The sequence below is a fragment of the Carica papaya genome, chromosome 3 (genome assembly GCF_054855325.1).
Source record: "Carica papaya isolate Zhongbai chromosome 3, ASM5485532v1, whole genome shotgun sequence".
NCBI classification, from domain to species: domain Eukaryota; kingdom Viridiplantae; phylum Streptophyta; class Magnoliopsida; order Brassicales; family Caricaceae; genus Carica; species Carica papaya.
Genome location: NC_142311.1, coordinates 10,963,482 through 10,981,999, shown reverse-complemented (window position 1 = coordinate 10,981,999; position 18,518 = coordinate 10,963,482). Strand labels below are relative to the sequence as shown.

Genomic DNA, 18,518 nt, shown 5'->3' with positions numbered 1-18,518 from the left:
TGGTGAATCTTTCATATTGCAGATGGTGAAGTTTAACCTATATTATAGTACCTGCAAAATGATCCAATTTCAACATGATTTACTGCTCACTCAAATGTAAAAATTAAGCTAACTAAATTCAACACTCCAACAATATTTCTTAACTTTACCAGTTCGATCTTTAATAACACGAGAAAACTCTGTTATCGTCGACCTCGAGTTCCATTGATTTTGCAAAAATGTTTATAATAGAATTGTTGAGATAAGAATTCTCTTATAGTCTCTATTGGAGAGAGATCTGAAATTACTGTGTGAAAATTAACAAAACATGCATATATACACACACATATATATATATATATATATATCTATTAAAATGAAAAAACAAATATTTACATAGTGATATAGGTTATTGAAAGAGTATGTTTTTAATAGACTATAATATTTAATAATTAATAAAACTGGGATTTTTTTTAACGTATGCTTCTTTTCTAATTTTCAAAATTCTCAAATTATTTTTATTCAAAAAAGGAATTCAAAACTCAATTAAGTTGGTTAAAAACTATTATTATCATCATCGTCCTTCGATTCAATCCGACCTGAAGGGATCAATGGAATTCGTAAAAGAGCAAGTGGGTTAGCCCATTTATCATGTCTGAGACAGAAACAAAAATTGTATATATATATATATATATATATATGTAGACACACATATACATATACATATATATATATATACACACAAAAAGCTACGTATTTAACAATAAGTTAAAGGAAACTATAAAGTTTAAGTAAAATAGTAAGTAAACAATAAGGAAAGACTAAACAAGATATATTTGAAGTGACCTCTTAAAAGTCTAGCGGGAAGCCTCCTAACATCACGTACCATGATTCTCCATCTAATATATATATATATATATATATAATCATATAACTAATCCACTATGAGTTTTTAGTCAAATAAATCTTTTAGTACTTATAACAACATTTAAAACATTAACAGTTGGTAATTTAGTTGATAAATAATAAGTATATTTTTCATTATTTGGGTTTAATTTTTTGTTAATTATACTCTAGAACCAAAATTGCTAATTAAAAAATGATTATGTTTATTGCTTATATATATATATATATATATCCAATTGGTCACTATTAGTCGTCAAGTCCTATTACGGGAAGTATTAGAAAAAGTCAAAGATATTCTTGGTTGCTATCATCAAATATAATGAATCTTAATTAATTAGAATAGTGTTTAAACAAATTATGTGAAGTATCAGGAGATAAAACTAATGAGATCATTCACATTTCAAACTTCTCATAATCTATTATATATGTGTGCATAATGCAGAATATATATATATATATATATATGTATGATATTAAGATCAATTATGGAAATTAATAATGTTTTGTTGAGACACTGTGAGAGCTGCTAACTTGAAAGATTCTCCCTTTTAATTAATTCGATTTTATTAATTTTTTAAAAAATTCCAAATGTTATTTATATATAAATTATAATTCATGAGTACAATTAAAACATATCTATGAACTAAATCTCTTACAGTAAAATAAACACACACACACAAAAAAAAGAGCAATAGACCCTACCAACCTAGAAGAACCAATCCTTCACACTAATTAAACACAGAGGTAAATTATCACTACATACCAGAACTTGTGCAAGAAAAAATTATTTTTCTTCCTTATATTTCTGCTCATCAATAGATTTAAGATATATTTCAATTTACATTATATGTTCTGTAACACCCCGAGCTGGAGATTTAGATTCGGAATAATTAAATTTATATTAATAATAATTTTAAAATTTTTTATTTTAATTTTTCTTAAACTTTTTGAAGAAATATAATAATTTTCAAAAATCATGGTCAAACTCGAAATAAGAAAGAATCTATCTAAAAAGAAAATTAGAAAATTGAGGTAAAAGTACAAAAATAAAAAAATAGCCATATAAGCGACCACGTCAGCAGCACGGCCAATCACCGTAAGCCACGTGGCATACACGCATATATGTGTTCCACGTAGGAGGCCACCCAGGCGATTCACGTGCTATCCAATCCAACGGTTGGGATTCACTCCCGCGTGCACGAACGACCTATATATGTTTTTTTCTTTAGGTGCGATCGAACGATCCATGTGCATTCGATCGGACGACTTTCATTCGCTTCCCAAATAAGCCAGATCAGATGGTGGAGATTGGGTAACACGGGCCCAAACAGACAATCCAGATCGAAGGAAGATGAGTATTTAAACTCCTCTTCCATTGAAACCCTAACTCTACTCGCAACCAGTTCGCCGGAGAAGAAGAAGAATGGCGGCCGAAAGAGAAGCCAACCACCGTCGCCATCGCACCGGAACCCGTCGCCAACGCTGTAAGGTGAATTTTTTCTTCCCATTTGCTTTGTTTTCCGATTTTAAGTCACCCCAAATCCTTAGCGGTGCCGAAGGACCAAAGGAGAAGTCAGAAACGAAGGGCGGAGCTCAACCGAGCTGTCGCACCCAAAATAAAAAACTCCTCTGGTGAACCCGAATCTTCTTCTTGTTCCCTTCTATTTTTCAACCATTGGTCTCCTAACGTGTTTCCGGTGTAGGGCAACCAAAGGAAAACCACAACTGCGAGGGATGAACAGCTCCGCTACCACACCAGAAACCCCAAACCACCAGTAAATTTTAGTTTTTTTTTTCCTTTTTTCACCAACTGATGCCATATAACCCCGAATTTCATAGGATTTCACATAGAACTGGCCGAAACTGACCTGATCGAGAGGAGGAACTGTCGTAGGCAGTGGAGCTGGCACTGGAGCGCAACGATGCTGCCGTCCCAGAACCCAAAAAGGGGCCCCTAGGGGATTTTAACCACTTTAAGTTATTTTTCACGTATTTCTATGATATTTGACGCGTATTTTAGTTTTGGCAGAAAAATCTAAGAAATTTGGGAACTATAAACCATTGACAAGTGCAATGAAAAATACAATGCTCAGAACACCAACCTGGGGTAAGAATCTCTCATCATTTCTCTCGTTACAGTTAAGTTAAACTTTAATAAATAATAAATAGAAAATTTTAAATATTGGCTACCCCTTGACTAATTAAATATAGGTAATCGATGGAGTCATTAACCGGTTAGTGTATATTTGTCCCTAGTTTATTTGTGTTGCCTATTTATTGCTATACTTCTTTAATTGCTCACTATTACATCGTGTACTTTAATTTATTGATTTTAATTGCATGTTTGTTTATTAGTTTACTCAACCATTTTTATTTCTATCTGTTAGTTGGGTTTGAAATAAATGTTTTAATTATGTTTCTTGAATTATTGAGTATTAGCTTATATTGCCTATTAAAGAATCGTCCTATTATCCTGTAATTTTAAAATGCGAGTGTTGTATGTATTTAGTGGCTAAATGGTAATGAGGACATGCAATGTATAATGTAACATTATTAAACTAAGGGGGGCTTACTGGGTGTTATGAAAAATAGTGTACGAACTCGGTATATAGGATAATGGGTTCATTCGACATAGTATAGCTTCTTGGGGTGCCGGAGTCAGATTCACAAAGAAAAATGATGGGTCTTTGAGGCATGTATTGACTATAAGGAACTGAACATAGTTATTATCAATAACAAGTATCCTCTCCCAAAGATTGATGATCTTTTCGACTAGTTACATGGTATTTCTCCAAGATTGACTTGCATTCAGGATACCATCAAGTAAATATCAAGGTGGAAGACATCTCTAAAGTCGCATTTAGAACCTGGTATTGGCACTATGAGTTCCTGGTCATGTCATTCGAGTTAATTAATGCACCTGTGATCTTTATGGACTTGATGGACAGAGTCTTTAAGCCATTTTTGGATAAATTCATTATAGTACCATTGATGATATCCTGGTCTATTCGAAGAGCAGAGATGAACACATTCAGCATCTGACTTAAGTATTATAGGTCTTCAGAAAAAAGAAACTATATGCAAAATTGAGTAAGTGCAGTTTTTGGCTTGATCAGACTTCTTTCTTGAGGCATATAATATCAAATGATAGAGTATCAGTGAATCTCGAGAAGGTTGATGCAGTGATGGGTTAGAAGCAATTGACTTCGATTGAGAAAATTCGAAATTTTTTGGGTACGATAGGTTATTACCGCAGGTTTGTAGAAGAATTTTCAAACACAGCTACCCCCACCCAACTTACGAAGAAAAACGTCAAGTTTGAATGGAATGATGAATGTGAAAAGAGCTTTACAAAACTTAAGAAATGACTTACTACCGCGCTAGTCTTGACCCTGTCGAATGGAACATGTGGATATATAGTATATAGTGATGCATCCTACCAAGGACTAGGTTGCATTCTAATGCAGCACGGGAAGGTCATAACTTGTTGGTCTAGGTAATTGAAAGTTCATGAAAAGAATTACCCCAGCCACGACTTGGAACTAGCCATCATTATTCACACCTTGAAAATTTGGTGTCATTACTTATATGGGAAAACATTTGAAATTTATAGACACCATAATAGTTTGATGCATATATTCACCCAGAAGGATCTCACCATGCGTCAGAAATGTTGGATAGAGCTCCTCAACGATTACGATTGTAAGATCTTGTATCTCTCAGGCAAAGATAATGTGATAGCTGACACTCTCAACAGGGTGATAAAGTTTATGCAGCAGATACAGCTCCAAAATTTAAAAAAAGCCACATGTTTGGCCCACCTAACAATCCAACCCGAATTAATCTAGAGAATAAATGAGACTCAACTAACTGATCCCACTCTAGCAGCTCTTAGAAATGATATAGAACATGGTTTAAACTTAAAATTATGAGTCTTTGCCGATAGGTTGCTTAGGTTCTAGAATAGGTTATGTGTTCCCAATGATAACAAACTTAAATATATCTAGAAAGTACGAAGATGTATCGAAACATGTGACCCTGATTCTGGTGGAGCGGGATGAATAGAAAAATTGTCGATTTTATCTCCGAGTGCCTTGTATGCCAATAGGTCAAGACAGAGCATCAACGCCCAAGTGGGCTACTTCAGTTATTACTGATCCGGAATGGAAATGGAAACATATCATCATGGACTTTATAACATGATTGCCTAAGGCAAACTCAGGATATGACGCGATTTGAAAAATTGTTGACCGACTCACTAAGTCCTCATTTTTTTTTACCATCAGAATGATTGACCCCTTGGATAAACTAGCTAGAATTTATATTCGGGAGATAGTTAAGCTGTATGGAATTCCAGTGATAGTGGTATCAAATAGGGACCCTAGGTTCACCTCTCGATTTTGAACGAGTTTTCAACAAGCAATAGGGACGAAATTGTCTCTTAATATAATTTTCCATCCTCAGACATATGGATAGTCAGAAGGAACAATTCGCACATTGAAGGATATCTTTATGGCTTATTTTCTAGATTTTGGAAGGCACTGGGATGACCACCTACTCCTGGTAGAGTTCGCCTACAAGAACAGTTATTACGCAAGTATTGGTATGACTCTGTATGAAGTATTATATGGTCGACCCTGTAGATCGTCGATCTGTTAGGAAGATGTGGGTGATAGAAAATTAATTGGCCTAGATCTTATAGATGAAACCACAACGAAGATTGTTAAAATCAGAAGAAACATCCAAACGGCCCAAAGTAGACAGAAAAGTTATTCGGACACCCGAAAAAGATATTTGAAATTTAAAAAAATGATCGAGTGTTCTTTAAGGTCACCCTCTTTATAGGCATCACTAGGTTTGGAAATAGGAGAAAGTTAAACTCCCGGTTCATCAGACCGTTTGAGAGTTTAGACATGGTTGGGATATCCACTTACAGATTAGCACTACCTCCAGAACTATTCAGAGTCTATACCGTATTTCATGTATCAATGCTACACAAGTACAACCCGAATCCCTCATATGTTTTATCTTACGAGCCACTTCCCCTGTAGGAGAATTTATCTTACGAAGAAGTACTGGTTGATATTTGGACCTAAAGAGCAAAGTGCTTCGTAACAGAGAAATTCCTTTCATCAAGGTCTTATGGCAAAATCACTTGCAATACGAGGCCACTTGAGAATTAGAATCAGATTTTATGACTTAGTATCCTCAATTGTTTGACTAGTGGGAGAACAGCAAATTTGAGGGATAATTTTTTTCTTAAGGAGGGAGAGTTGTAACATCCTGAGCCGGGGATTTAGGCTCATGATTATTTAATTTATATTAATAATAATTTTAGAAATTTTAATTTTAATTTTCGTTAGTTTTTAAAAAAATATACATTTTGAGTGTATTTAAAAATAATTTTTGAAAATTAGGGTCAAACTAGAAATAAGAATGACTTATTTGAAAAACAAATTGAAAAACTAGGGAAAAAGTGTAAAAATAAAAAAATAACCATGTAGGACAGCCACGCCAGCAGAACAGCCAGTCGTTGTGCACGCGCGTGGCAGACAAGCGGATACGCGTTCCACGCAGGAGGCCACGCGGGTGATCCGCATGCCAACCAATCCAATGGTCGAGATTCACTCTCATGCACACGAACGACCTAGATCAGTTTCCCATTCAGGTGCAATCGAAAGATCCACGCACATTTGATCTGACAACTTTGATTCATTTCCTAAATAAGCTAAATATGACGGTAGAGATTAGACCATGCGGGCCCAAACAGATGGTACAAATCGAAGAAAGAGGAATATTTAAACTCCTCTTTTACTAAAACCCTAACTCTAGCCGCAACCAGTTCGTCGGAGAAGAAGAAAAAGGGTGGTCGAAAAGAAAAACCAGCCACCATCACCGCCGCATCAGAACCCATCACTAACGCTGAAATGTGAGTTTTTTCTTCCTGTTCACTTCATTTTTTTATTTTAAGCCACCCCAAACCTTTATCGGTGCCGAAAGGCCAAAGGAGAAGCTAGAAACAGAGGGCAGAGCTCGGCCGAGCCGCCACACCCAAAATAAAAAACTCCTCCGGTGAGCCCGAATTCGTTTTCCATTCCCTTCTATTTTTTAACCATTGGTTTTTTAACGTGTTTTCAATACAAGGCAACCGAATGAAAACTGCAACTGCGAGGGAGGAATGGCAGAGTCGCTGCACCAGAAACCCCAAACCGCCGGTAAGTTTCGATTTTCTCATTTTTTTGCCAACAGAGACCATCTAACCCCGAATTTGCAGGATTTCTCACAGAACCGACCGAAATCGAGCTAACTGAGAGGAGGTACCACCGTAGGCAGCGAAGTCAGTGCCGAAGCACGGTGCCGCCGCCATGTCGAAACCCCCGAGTAGATTTTAACCCATTTTGGCCTTTTTTTTACGTAATTCTATGATATTTGATGCGTGTTTTGGTTTTCACAGAAAAATTCAAAGAATTCAAAAATTGGGAATCGTTAAAAATTGTAGTTGAAAAGGCAATATTTGAAACACCGACCTGGGATAATAAGTCCTCACCTTTTCTCTTGTTACGGTTAAGTTAAAATTAAATAAATAATAAACGAAAAATTTTAAACGTTGGTGACCCCTTGACTAATTACATACAGATCATTGATAGAGCCGGTAACTAATCAGTGTATATTTGTCCCTAATTTATATGTGTTGCCTATTTATTGTTATATTGCTTTAATTGCTCACTATTACATCTTGTACTTTAATTTATTGATTTTAATTACATGTATGTTTATTAGTTTGTTTAACTGTTTTCATCTATATCCGTTGGTTGGGTTTGAAATAAATGTTTTAATTATGTCTATTGAATTATTGAGTATTAGCTATTAAAGAATCATCCTATTGTCCTGCAATTTTTAAATGTGAGTGTTGTATGTATTTGGTGGCTAAATAGTAATGAGGACATGCAATGTGTAAGGTAACGTTATTAAACTAAGGGGACTTATTGGGTGTTATGAAAAAAGGTGTACGGACCCGGTACGTAGGATAAACTCTACCATAGATATTACACTCAGTCGAACGGAGCTGAGAAGTCCTATACCGGAAGGGGTTGGGAATTGTTTTGATTACACTCATACTTGACGGGATATTAAGGCAATTATATATTTGGCGCTAGTTATCAGACGGGATATGAGAACGACCGGTTGATTAATAGAATGAATACTTAGTTCACGTGTAGTACGAACCCCTATGGACCCTAGAGGCATCGATAAGTCAGTAAAAATATAAAGTTTGATTATTGTTGGTCTTTTAGAATGTATTATATATATTGCTATCCTAGTTCTTTCCTTCATAAATGGTATTTGAAAACTTAAAGGTAAGTAAGAAATAAATATTTTTCAAATTAAATGAATTTATTTAAATCGAAAAATAAACTCCATTGGTTGTTTAGGATTTCTTTCAACCTTTCATTTTTTTCGTATCGATAGTAAAGTGTTAAAATTTTTATTGAGTTAGTATAATTCATCCCCTTAATATTAACCATTTTAGATCATGACGATCAATATTCGAATCCTGAACAGTAAGAAAGTTAGAAAAAATATTGCCTCCTATTTTTTCCAGTTACGCAGCGGAGGTTGATCGCATAGATTTTCAGTTTGTACTTTTTTTTTATGTTTTTCAAGGAACATTCCTAATCCTTTTGAATATTTAAATTAAACTGTGCAAAAAATTTAACCCAAAATTTAAAATTATTTTCACAAACTAATAAATTTTAATATTATTATTTAGTACGAATATTTAGATCTTTACATGTTCGACATAATTTTCTGTTTTATAAATTGTTGCTTGTTGATGATCTGCATCAAATTAAGGGCGGCCTAAATAGAAAATATAATTTGGGATGTGATTGTAATATGATTTTGGAATGTGATCGTGATATGATTTTGAAATTAGATTGCTATATGATTTTAGGTCAACAATACAAGTCTATGGTTATAATCTTCTCATATTTTATTTATTTTTCTTTATTATTTGATGTATAGTTGACATTTTATTAGATTCATACTACAAATATTCATGTAAATAATCAATAAAGGACATAATTCTCAGTTTACACAATTCAAATATAATTTTAAATTATAATGCATCTTTACATTTTTGAAATTAATTATAAATTCTAAAATGTTAAATTAAATTTGGCAAAAATTTACATTTATACCTCAATTAAGACTAAGCCCATGGTATGTTGAATTTTACTCAAATCGTTTATTTTAAATTTTATATATTGTATAAATAAGTCAAAGACTATCTCATATTTCTTTAATTAATGTATATATATATATATATATATATAATTTTGAATTTTAAAAATAGAAGATTTGAAAAGGGTAGATTGCCCCTGTTGGGAATAATAAGGTTTACAAATTAATTAAGCTATAATCAAAGAAAATATACCTCAATTAAGACTTAACACAAGATATATATATATATATATATATATTCCCAAAAACAAAAATCAACAATAGACTTGATTGTGCCTCCACACCACTCACAACAAAAGGGATTCCTTGCATTCATTGGTCCACCTCATATTTTGTTTTTTCAAAACACCTTTTTTTTTATATAATATTCCACACCTATGCTTCATCTTTTCATATTTTAATTAACTATATTTATTTTTTAATTCAATTGTTATAATATACACATACATATATATATATATATGTTGGAGATTTTAAGAGAGGATCCTAAAATGATTTTCAACAATGACAAATCACTAGTAACCTTACTATTAGGCAATATTCTTCCTTTAACATCATTAAATTTTATAATTCAAATTTCTCATAAATATTGAAAGTAGTTTATTCCATTTCCAACAATAATATTTGTTTGGAATATTTCTTCCTTATATATCTCATATAGTGGCCCTTTGAAGGGGACCCATCAAGATTCTTCTTCCTCTCTCTCTCTCTCTCTCTATATATATATATACATGTGTGTATATATATATATATATGTATACATTCATGTCACATCCTCACGCATCTATCTATTTGATTCCAACATTTAACTACCAATTTACATCAACTACTATCAATTATCTTTTTGCTTATTACTTCTGTCTTTTTCTTTTAAGGTGCGGATTCTAACTTTGAATTTTATATAAAAACTAATAAAAATATTATTTTATTATAACTATTGTGGCTTAACTTTCTCCTCTCAGCAATAATTCTTCGTTATGAAAACGATATTGATTGGATTTTTATATATTTTTAAATATTAATAATATTTTAAAATATTAATTATAAAACTATTTGATAATTTTTTTTTAATTACAAGTTTAAGTCCAATTATACTCTTATATGTCCTTACTTTAGGTGTTGTATTATCTTGATAAATAGATGATTTTTTTTAGTAAAATAATATTAGATTTAATTATGATTATTTTTAAAAAATATCTATATTTAATGACTAAAAATATTTATAAATAATATTATTACCTCAAATTTCAAATTATATATCTACTTTAATATTTTCAATACTAATTCCATGAACCTAAATAAATAAAGAAGATGCCCACTTCCCATAATTTTGGTTTGTTCTCATGTTCTACCTACATTCCTTTTTTTTTTTTTTTTTTTGGTTATGTGTATGCATATATATAATATACACATAAAAAAAAAAAGGGTACAAAGGGAAAACTAATCTTTTTTTTTATAAAAAAAAAAAAAGAATTCTTGTCAAATTTATTTTTACATTTAATTTACTTACGAGATTATGTAAGTTTTATTTTTAAAAAAACAAAAATAATATATTTAAAATTTTATGAAAATATGAAATTAATTTTTTACCGTCTCATTTTTAATTAAAATTAACATAAATTGTTTTATATAAATTCAGTAAAAATAACTTTTTGAAACGAGCTTCATAAATCAAAGAGATTGTTAATTTAATAAAGCAAGCTTAATTAATTAGCACATCCAACTTTTAAGAAAACCCTCTTTCCTATTGTTGAAAAAGCTTTACTTTCTAAAGTTCATATATATATATATATATATACATACACACACACGCACACGCAGGTATAATATATCTGTATATATATATATACTGGTATCAAAATTATCACTCTTCTTCTCTAAACATTCTTCTTTTCGGAGTCAAATAGAAGTTCCCCAAAAGAGTGCGAACGCCATAAACAGTGAATATATACATATATATAATATGTATACTTTTTTCCTTTTTCTAATTTCTTCAACTTTTAACATTCTCATGTTCACCAACAGACCGGATCCAACTAGAGTAAGTATTTTATTATTGGTCCGATCTAGTTATTTATTTAATTACAATATTAATAAAAATATTATAATATTTTGGTTTATAGTAATTTAATTTTGAACATTCGTTGTGATTTAATCTGAATCTGAATATATAAATATTTTGAGTATGCAGTTTCTTCCGGAAACATGTTACAAATTAAAATTTATCATGCAAAATAAGTATATTATATATGTATGAGTAGATCGTATTCTAATTCTTTGAGTTTAATTTATATATAGATACATAAAATTTTAAAATAATAATATCATCTTTTAATTAATATATCCTTATTTGCTTTCATTTTTTTATTTTTTTATTTCGAATTTTACTCTTTTTAAGAAATATATAAAAAAGGGTGTTTGATTTTCCTTCTTCTTAAAAAAAGAATCAGGTTACTTATAATTTATTTAATGTCTGTTTGACTTAAGCTTTAATTTTATTTCTGCTGATAAAAATAAATAAATATTAATATTTTAAACTAACTTAAATTATTATAATATTATAACAATTAATTTCTGTCATTATATAATTCTTTATTATTCAATTTTATAACATAATTTATCAACTACAGCACTACGTTTATACTAAAAATACTTTTTACACTTAATTTTACTAAATAACATATAAAATATTAGCTTACAGCACAAGTACCAATTTAATAAAATAGATTTTTATAAGTAGCTGATTTTTAAATTCCAAATAAAAACTTTCACTTTTTCTTAGCTTATAATCCACGTAAATTAATCGAACTTTGTCTTTTATAGTTTAACCAAAATAATATTTTTAGAAATTATTAAAAATTTTCCTTTTTTAAAAAAAAAATCCATTTTCAATTTATAATTATTCTTCAAATAAATTATTTATGTCTACTTCATAAATTAAAAAAAAAATACAAATATACCAACCAAAATATTCTTTTTTTAAAAAAAAAAAAAAACTTATTTTTAGTTACTTACTTACCAACTTGCTAGATTTGTTTGAGATAATTAATCTCATAATATATTGATAACGACATAAATAAAACTCTAATACTCGTAATTTACAAATATATATTATCTTTTCAACGAAAAAATTTCCATTATGATAAATTAAAAAGACACAATCACAATTATCTCGTTATTTGAGATGGACTTGATTCATGCCAAATCTCCTCCTACCACCAACCCCATATAACTCTAATTATTATAAAGTTGATAAATATATTAGAGACATATTTCGTTTGGATTAATTAATGTTCATCGTGAGAGCAATAGTTATGTTGATCTGTTGACTTGTTAGATTCATTATATTTTGATGAACAACTATACCTTATATAAAGTTCTTACTGATCTTTATATTCAGCTTCATATGAATTTCTACAATATCGTTTGAGTTTGCTTTGTAGAATACTAATTGTTTCTCATAATATTTTTTTATTTTTAATTAAAAAAATTATAGCACCAATTTTTAATTGAAAATAACTCAATATATGATATTAATGGCCTTTGTATAATTAGGATTTTGACTTCAAGTAGGTCATCAATATTTTGTTTTGTAAAATATTTATATTTTATTGAAATGCTAACCTCTATTTCCAAATATAATTCTTTAATTAAAGATTTTGTTTGACCAATTTAATTCATTAAATTATCAGTTTAGCTTTTAATTTAAAATTTTTATATATTTCATTAATTATATGATATATACAGGTTAGTAATAATATTAGTTCATAATAAAAGTAGGTACAATATAATAATCTAATGAGAACACATGAAATACACATCTCATAACCTGATTTTACATCCTCACATTAATGGGTAAGTGTTAATTACATAATCTAAATATATTTGGTAGAAATTTATTGTAATTTATGTGGATTGATTTTCATTCTATTGAATTTGTACCAATTATAGATTCTCTTTCCAATTCAATTTACATATCTATATCTAATAAATCTGATTTTCTTTTGAGTTAAAAGACTAAATATCATTATTGATATTTAATTGAGATTAAGGAGTGAATTCAATGTTTAATTATTAATTACAGGTAATTTGATCCCCTAGCCTCCGACCAATTTCCGATGTCGTACGTTAGATTTGAAGTCCACAGACAAAAACATCTGAAGAAATTCTTGTGGACTGTTGACTCGGATCCCCAAGGGGAAACCCGACCCAGCCCAAAATTTGAATCCACTCGGATCCATGAGAACCCTAACAACAACACTGGATTCCAAACTCGTTGGAGCTTAAATAATTATTTTTTATTTTTCATTTTCTAAATTTCGTTCAATAAAATTAAAAAAAAAAAGCGCACCGGGAGGACAAATTGAACTTTTCCATTATACAACCAATCATAGCAGGGATGAAAAAGACGAGCACTTCAAATAATATAAAAGCTGCTAAAATAAATAAAATAAAATAAAAGGTCTTCTTCTCTTCCAGTTTGGTTCACTTAATCACCACTACCTCGCTTTCCTCTGATTGCGGCAGTTTACTTACAGTAATGGGTATGTCCCCGAAAAAACCTCTCCATAATCCTTTTAGTTTTACTTCACTCTCCTCCTCTTCTTCCTTCTTCTGCTTCTGTCTTTACTCTCGTATCTCGTTTTTATCCTGCCTTTTTCTCAGATTACGAGCCTGGTTTCGTGATGGTTTTCTGATATCTAACGATGATTTTAGCTATTCTAGTTGAAGATCGTAAATGGGTGTTTGTTCAATTTTCAGTAATGGGCAATGCTGCTGGAAGAAAAGATGGAGAAGGTTCTTCAGGAGTGGAGGATGACGAATACGAAGAATCCATGGAGTACACCCATGAAGAGCCTCACGTTATCCAACATGCGCATGGTGCATATCCAGACCCCATGGTTCACTCCCATTCTCTTAACCCAATCGTGGCTTATCAGCCTGTTCTGATATTTACTCCGCAGGCAAGTTGACATTTTTCCTTCATTTCTTTCTGCTTCAATCTCTGTGTAATGTGGAATTGGTTCGTTTATTCTTTTCTCTGGGTTGATTTCATTTTTGAAATGCTTTCCTGAATGCTTATTATGGAGGAACAGAATTTGGAGGAGAAGTGTTTTTATACATCGCATGGCAACTCCAGAAAGCATCTGTCAAATTAAGCATGATAGACAGTTTTCTTAATTTTGTCTTATCGACAGTGTGGTTTCTCTTTGATATTTGCTGTATCTTTGAGATATCAATTTGAATAAGTTGCTCCTTCATCAATTCAATTTTCTTTGGGAAAATTGTTTGGGGTTAGTTATCGAGCTCATTTGAATCATCATTGATTTGAACTTATGTTTTATCAGGCTTTTTGAGTGCAATCTATCTTACTTTTAAAATTTTGCAGCAAAAAATGGAGATTGTATTGCTCATAGAAGGAAAATGTCTTTTGCTATGCCTTTCTGGGTATTAATATCAATGCATGCCTGTGCTGGATTTGTTCTCTTCATAATTGGATATGTATATACTGTTAGTTGATTTTCTGTATATCTTGTTCTGTGTTTGTTCTTCTATTAATATTTTCCCCAATTTTATGCCTTTATTTTCAATAAATGTACTTCTAGTATCTGTAATATCTCTGATAATGATATTAAAATGCCTTAAGTGTTAGAATATCTATAAGGTAAAGCTAAAGGCCTTAGGCTAAAATCTTCCCTTCTTTTCCCCATTCTTTTCTGTTTTTCAGTTTCCTTTTTTCAAAGAGCATTCATAATGAAAAAATGGTGCATTGACAACAAAAGGATTCAAATTTATTCTATGCACTTGCATGCATATCTTTATACACGTGTATATGTACGGATGCACATCACGAAGATGATCTCTAGATGTGGGCTATTGGTCCAAAAATGAGCGTTAGCAACTTTATTAAGTGTGGCAGTAGCAAACAAGGGAGATTTTTACTTTCATTCGACCGTTAAAATGCTTCCTTGTAAGGGTTTTCTGTTTTTTCTCAGAATTTGGTATTCATAAAAACACATTAGAATTTGGAAGTTTATTGGGAATGCTGAAATCATTACTTACATATCTAGCAGGTCCCCATGTCTTCCTTAACAAGACCAGGGGAAATAATGGACTTTCAACAGCAAGCTTTTGTGCAGACTGCAGGATATCAGAATGTGCTTAGTGAAGCACAGAAACCAACAATGATAACATGGAGTCATGGTGGAAAGCAAGTGGCTATATCTGGATCATGGAACAATTGGGCAACCATGTATTAAACTTTGTTTTTTCTTTGTTTTTGAGCTCAAATAGGAGTATATGCTCTTATCTAATATCAGAAAATTCTGTTGCTTTCCTTCAGAGAGCCTATGCAGAAGGTAGGCAAGGATTTTATGATTGTGAAGGTGCTTCTACCAGGTGTTTACCGCTACCAGTATTTTGTTGATGAGCAGATGAGGTATTCTCCTGATTCACCTTGGGAATATGATGTTTCAGGAAATGCTTACAACATCTTGGATGTGGAGGTAATTGAAATTATTTCCTGTTATTCTTTTATCATGAAACTATTTAATTGTTCATCTTTCTTTTCTCTCTCGTGCCATCATTCACCTACTTTCCCTCAAGGAAGTTGTCTGCTATAATTTCTTGCTTTTTTCTTTCTTTTCTGCTCTGCTTTTACTTTTGTTAAGCACCAAGTGGTATTCTGGAAAAGGGAGCACAGAAGGTATTATAATCTTGTCTGGGTGTTAATTTATCTCCATTTGAAATTTATACAGCATAACTGGATGTATACGTTGTTTGAGTTCAATTATTCTAGCTAACATGTGAATATATCCAATAATCAGATTTGTATATTTTTATTGGTGGCTCCATACAAGTCACTTCAGTCAAATCTAAAAATGAATGCTAGAAGTTCTGGAAATTTCTCTGGGCTCTTCTTGCTTAATTGTTATGTTTTTATGGTGACTAACACCTGAAAATCTTGTCTTTTCCATGCTGTAACGAAAAATAGCTTGCTGACCGTTCCCCATGCATGTATCTCTTTTTAACCGTTATATCGATGGCTAAAAGCTTTATTTGGGGAATATTAACACATTGCTTTGTTACTCAATGTGGGTTAGTGCTTGATTGATGGCATTCCTGGTGACTGGTCTCTAACTTCATCATATTGGAGTTTCTTTTCCATTGACCATCCTAGTTTGTTGTTTTAGCACCGAATTGTGTGCTTGCAGATAGACTAAAAGCAGGTTATATGCAAAAAAATTTTCGCGTACCAAGCCATTGTATTAGGTCTCACTGCCTCCTTACTTTTTGCCTTTTCAAATGTATTTTTAAGTTGCTGTTAGGATAGTATCAGGCTATCAGCATTAAACGCCTATTTCTTTGGTAATTATGAGAAAATAGGAGGGCTTCACCCATTCATGTCTTTTTTTGTTTGCTGTGACCAATTCATGTCCTATTACATTCCCAGATTAGTGAGTTTATCAATGTAGATCTATTACTTTTTTGATACTTTCTCATCTTTTTACTAATCTACTTTGCATTTCATGCGTTACGTTGCAAGAAAGGAAATACTGATTACTTACCTGTCAGTTTTATGTTTATTAATATTGTGTTTCCATGCCTTGAGATCGATATATATGTTATTTTTATTTCCTTTCCAAAATGAAGATCCAGTTGGATCACTCGAGAGAATGAGGTTAATGTCTGAATGTTTAATGTTTTGTCTTTCCTCTAAACTACTCTACCTATTTCCTGCCATGAGCAGAAAATCATCTTTTCTGTTTTGAAAATGGCTTGGCATTCTGCTCAACTTTTCCCTCCATGAGCTGTAGATCAGTTCATTCCTGGTACTAAATATTATAGTTCTCTTTTTCCTTGGATGAGCAATAAGAGACAATGTCATTGAATGGTTCAATCCAAAATAATGTTGGAAAAGCTGTTGCAGGGTCCTAGAGAAACCACAACAATTAAAGATCATTCTCATTTCAATTTCTGGGGGAGGACAGAATATTGGAAGCAATCAAAATAAGCGAATAGGACATAGGCACTTCCAGATGTTGTTAAACTACAAACATTTTTCTTTCTTTTGAACATCATATAATCAAGTCAATCTTTTGATCCTGTGTTGGGAGTCTTATTCACCGAGAGTATGTTACTGATGTGACTACTTCCCATGTATGTTTGAGCTGCTTTAGTGCAACTGTTTATCTTCTTCTATTTCTAGCTATGGATGTAAAATTTAGGGTAGATTATAATAACATGATGACCTTTCCATATATGTCTTAGCTTGCTTAAGCGTACCTGATCTGGCCATGCGCATGATATTAGCATGTTCTTGATAATGACTTTGCTGGAATAATATTATCAGATTAGCATTAGAGATTTTTTTAATAATCAAGTACAGCTGAACTCACAAATAATGTGCATCACAGGAATGTGTCCAGGAAGCCCCTGAAACCCTGGCTGAGTTCGAGACTCCTGATTCTCCACTATCCAGCTATGACAACATATCCTTGGATGATGCATTTGATTTTGATAAGCATCCGCCTGAGGTGCCTCCACAAATTGATACGGTGTTGCTAAATGGACCACCGTCTGATGTTGCCCAACCTCTTACACTGCCAAGGCCTCATCACACAATGTTGGAGCATTTTTACAAGCAAGACTCTAGTGATGGGGAGCCTGAGGCAATTGGGACAACATCTCGCTTTCACCGAAAGTTTGTGACTGTAGTGCTATACAGGCCCTCTAGGGGGTGAAGAGTTAATGTATATTCCTTTGCAGCTCATTTACATGAGATTATTAAAGGAAACTGTTATGGTTACTAGATTGGTAGGTATAGGAAAAGAGAAGAAAAGAAAATAGTGTAGGAAACATAGTCCATTGTACAAATGCTAATCATCTTAGATCTGGGTATTTTTGCTTGCGGTGGTCGTGAGCTTTATGTGAATTGTGATTTAATCTTTATAATGAACAAAAAGAAAAGGTATAGTTAAGATGGCCCTTTGTTCATGAGTTGGTATGAAAGACCATTGTGCAGCCTGTGCTATAGATATCGTCACTTGAATTTTGGATATGTCTTCAAGCAAGTCTGACAAGTATACGCCTGCAACAATTTCATAAAGGTATGCTTTATGATACTTTAATTTCCGCCATTTTATGCTTGATCTGTTTTTACAAACTGAGATCCTGTAAAGTATATTCCTGCGAGCAATGAGTTTGGCATGACTCCTAATTCATCAATTACGTCAGTTTATACTTGCTGTAAACATTTAGACACTGCTTTCCGACTCTGCAATAGTACGGTATTCACTGAAATATATGTAGGGTGTTGCAGTCTAGTTAAAACTACTACTGAAACTCATTGATCTACAGTTACAGACAATTTCTACGATGGTATAATT

General features: G+C 31.9%; 1 protein-coding gene across 4 annotated transcripts; it reads left to right on the top strand.

Moving 5' to 3' along the window:
* The first annotated feature begins 13,514 nt into the window (after window positions 1–13,514).
* Window positions 13,515–18,110, top strand: LOC110808689 (SNF1-related protein kinase regulatory subunit beta-2-like). 4 transcript variants are annotated; one of them, XM_088215726.1, is made up of 5 exons: window positions 13,515–13,673; window positions 13,891–14,093; window positions 15,201–15,382; window positions 15,473–15,635; window positions 17,547–18,110. In XM_088215726.1, the coding sequence occupies exons 1-5, from the start codon at window positions 13,670–13,672 to the stop codon at window positions 17,871–17,873; spliced, it is 879 nt and encodes a 292-aa protein (XP_088071852.1). In that variant the 5' UTR covers window positions 13,515–13,669; the 3' UTR covers window positions 17,874–18,110. The 4 variants fall into 4 exon arrangements, with proteins under 4 accessions (XP_088071852.1, XP_088071850.1, XP_088071853.1 ...); XM_088215724.1 differs by having other exon boundaries at window positions 13,598–13,673; window positions 13,846–14,093; XM_088215727.1 differs by having other exon boundaries at window positions 13,601–13,673; window positions 13,846–14,093; window positions 15,270–15,382.
* The last annotated feature ends 408 nt before the right edge of the window (window positions 18,111–18,518 follow it).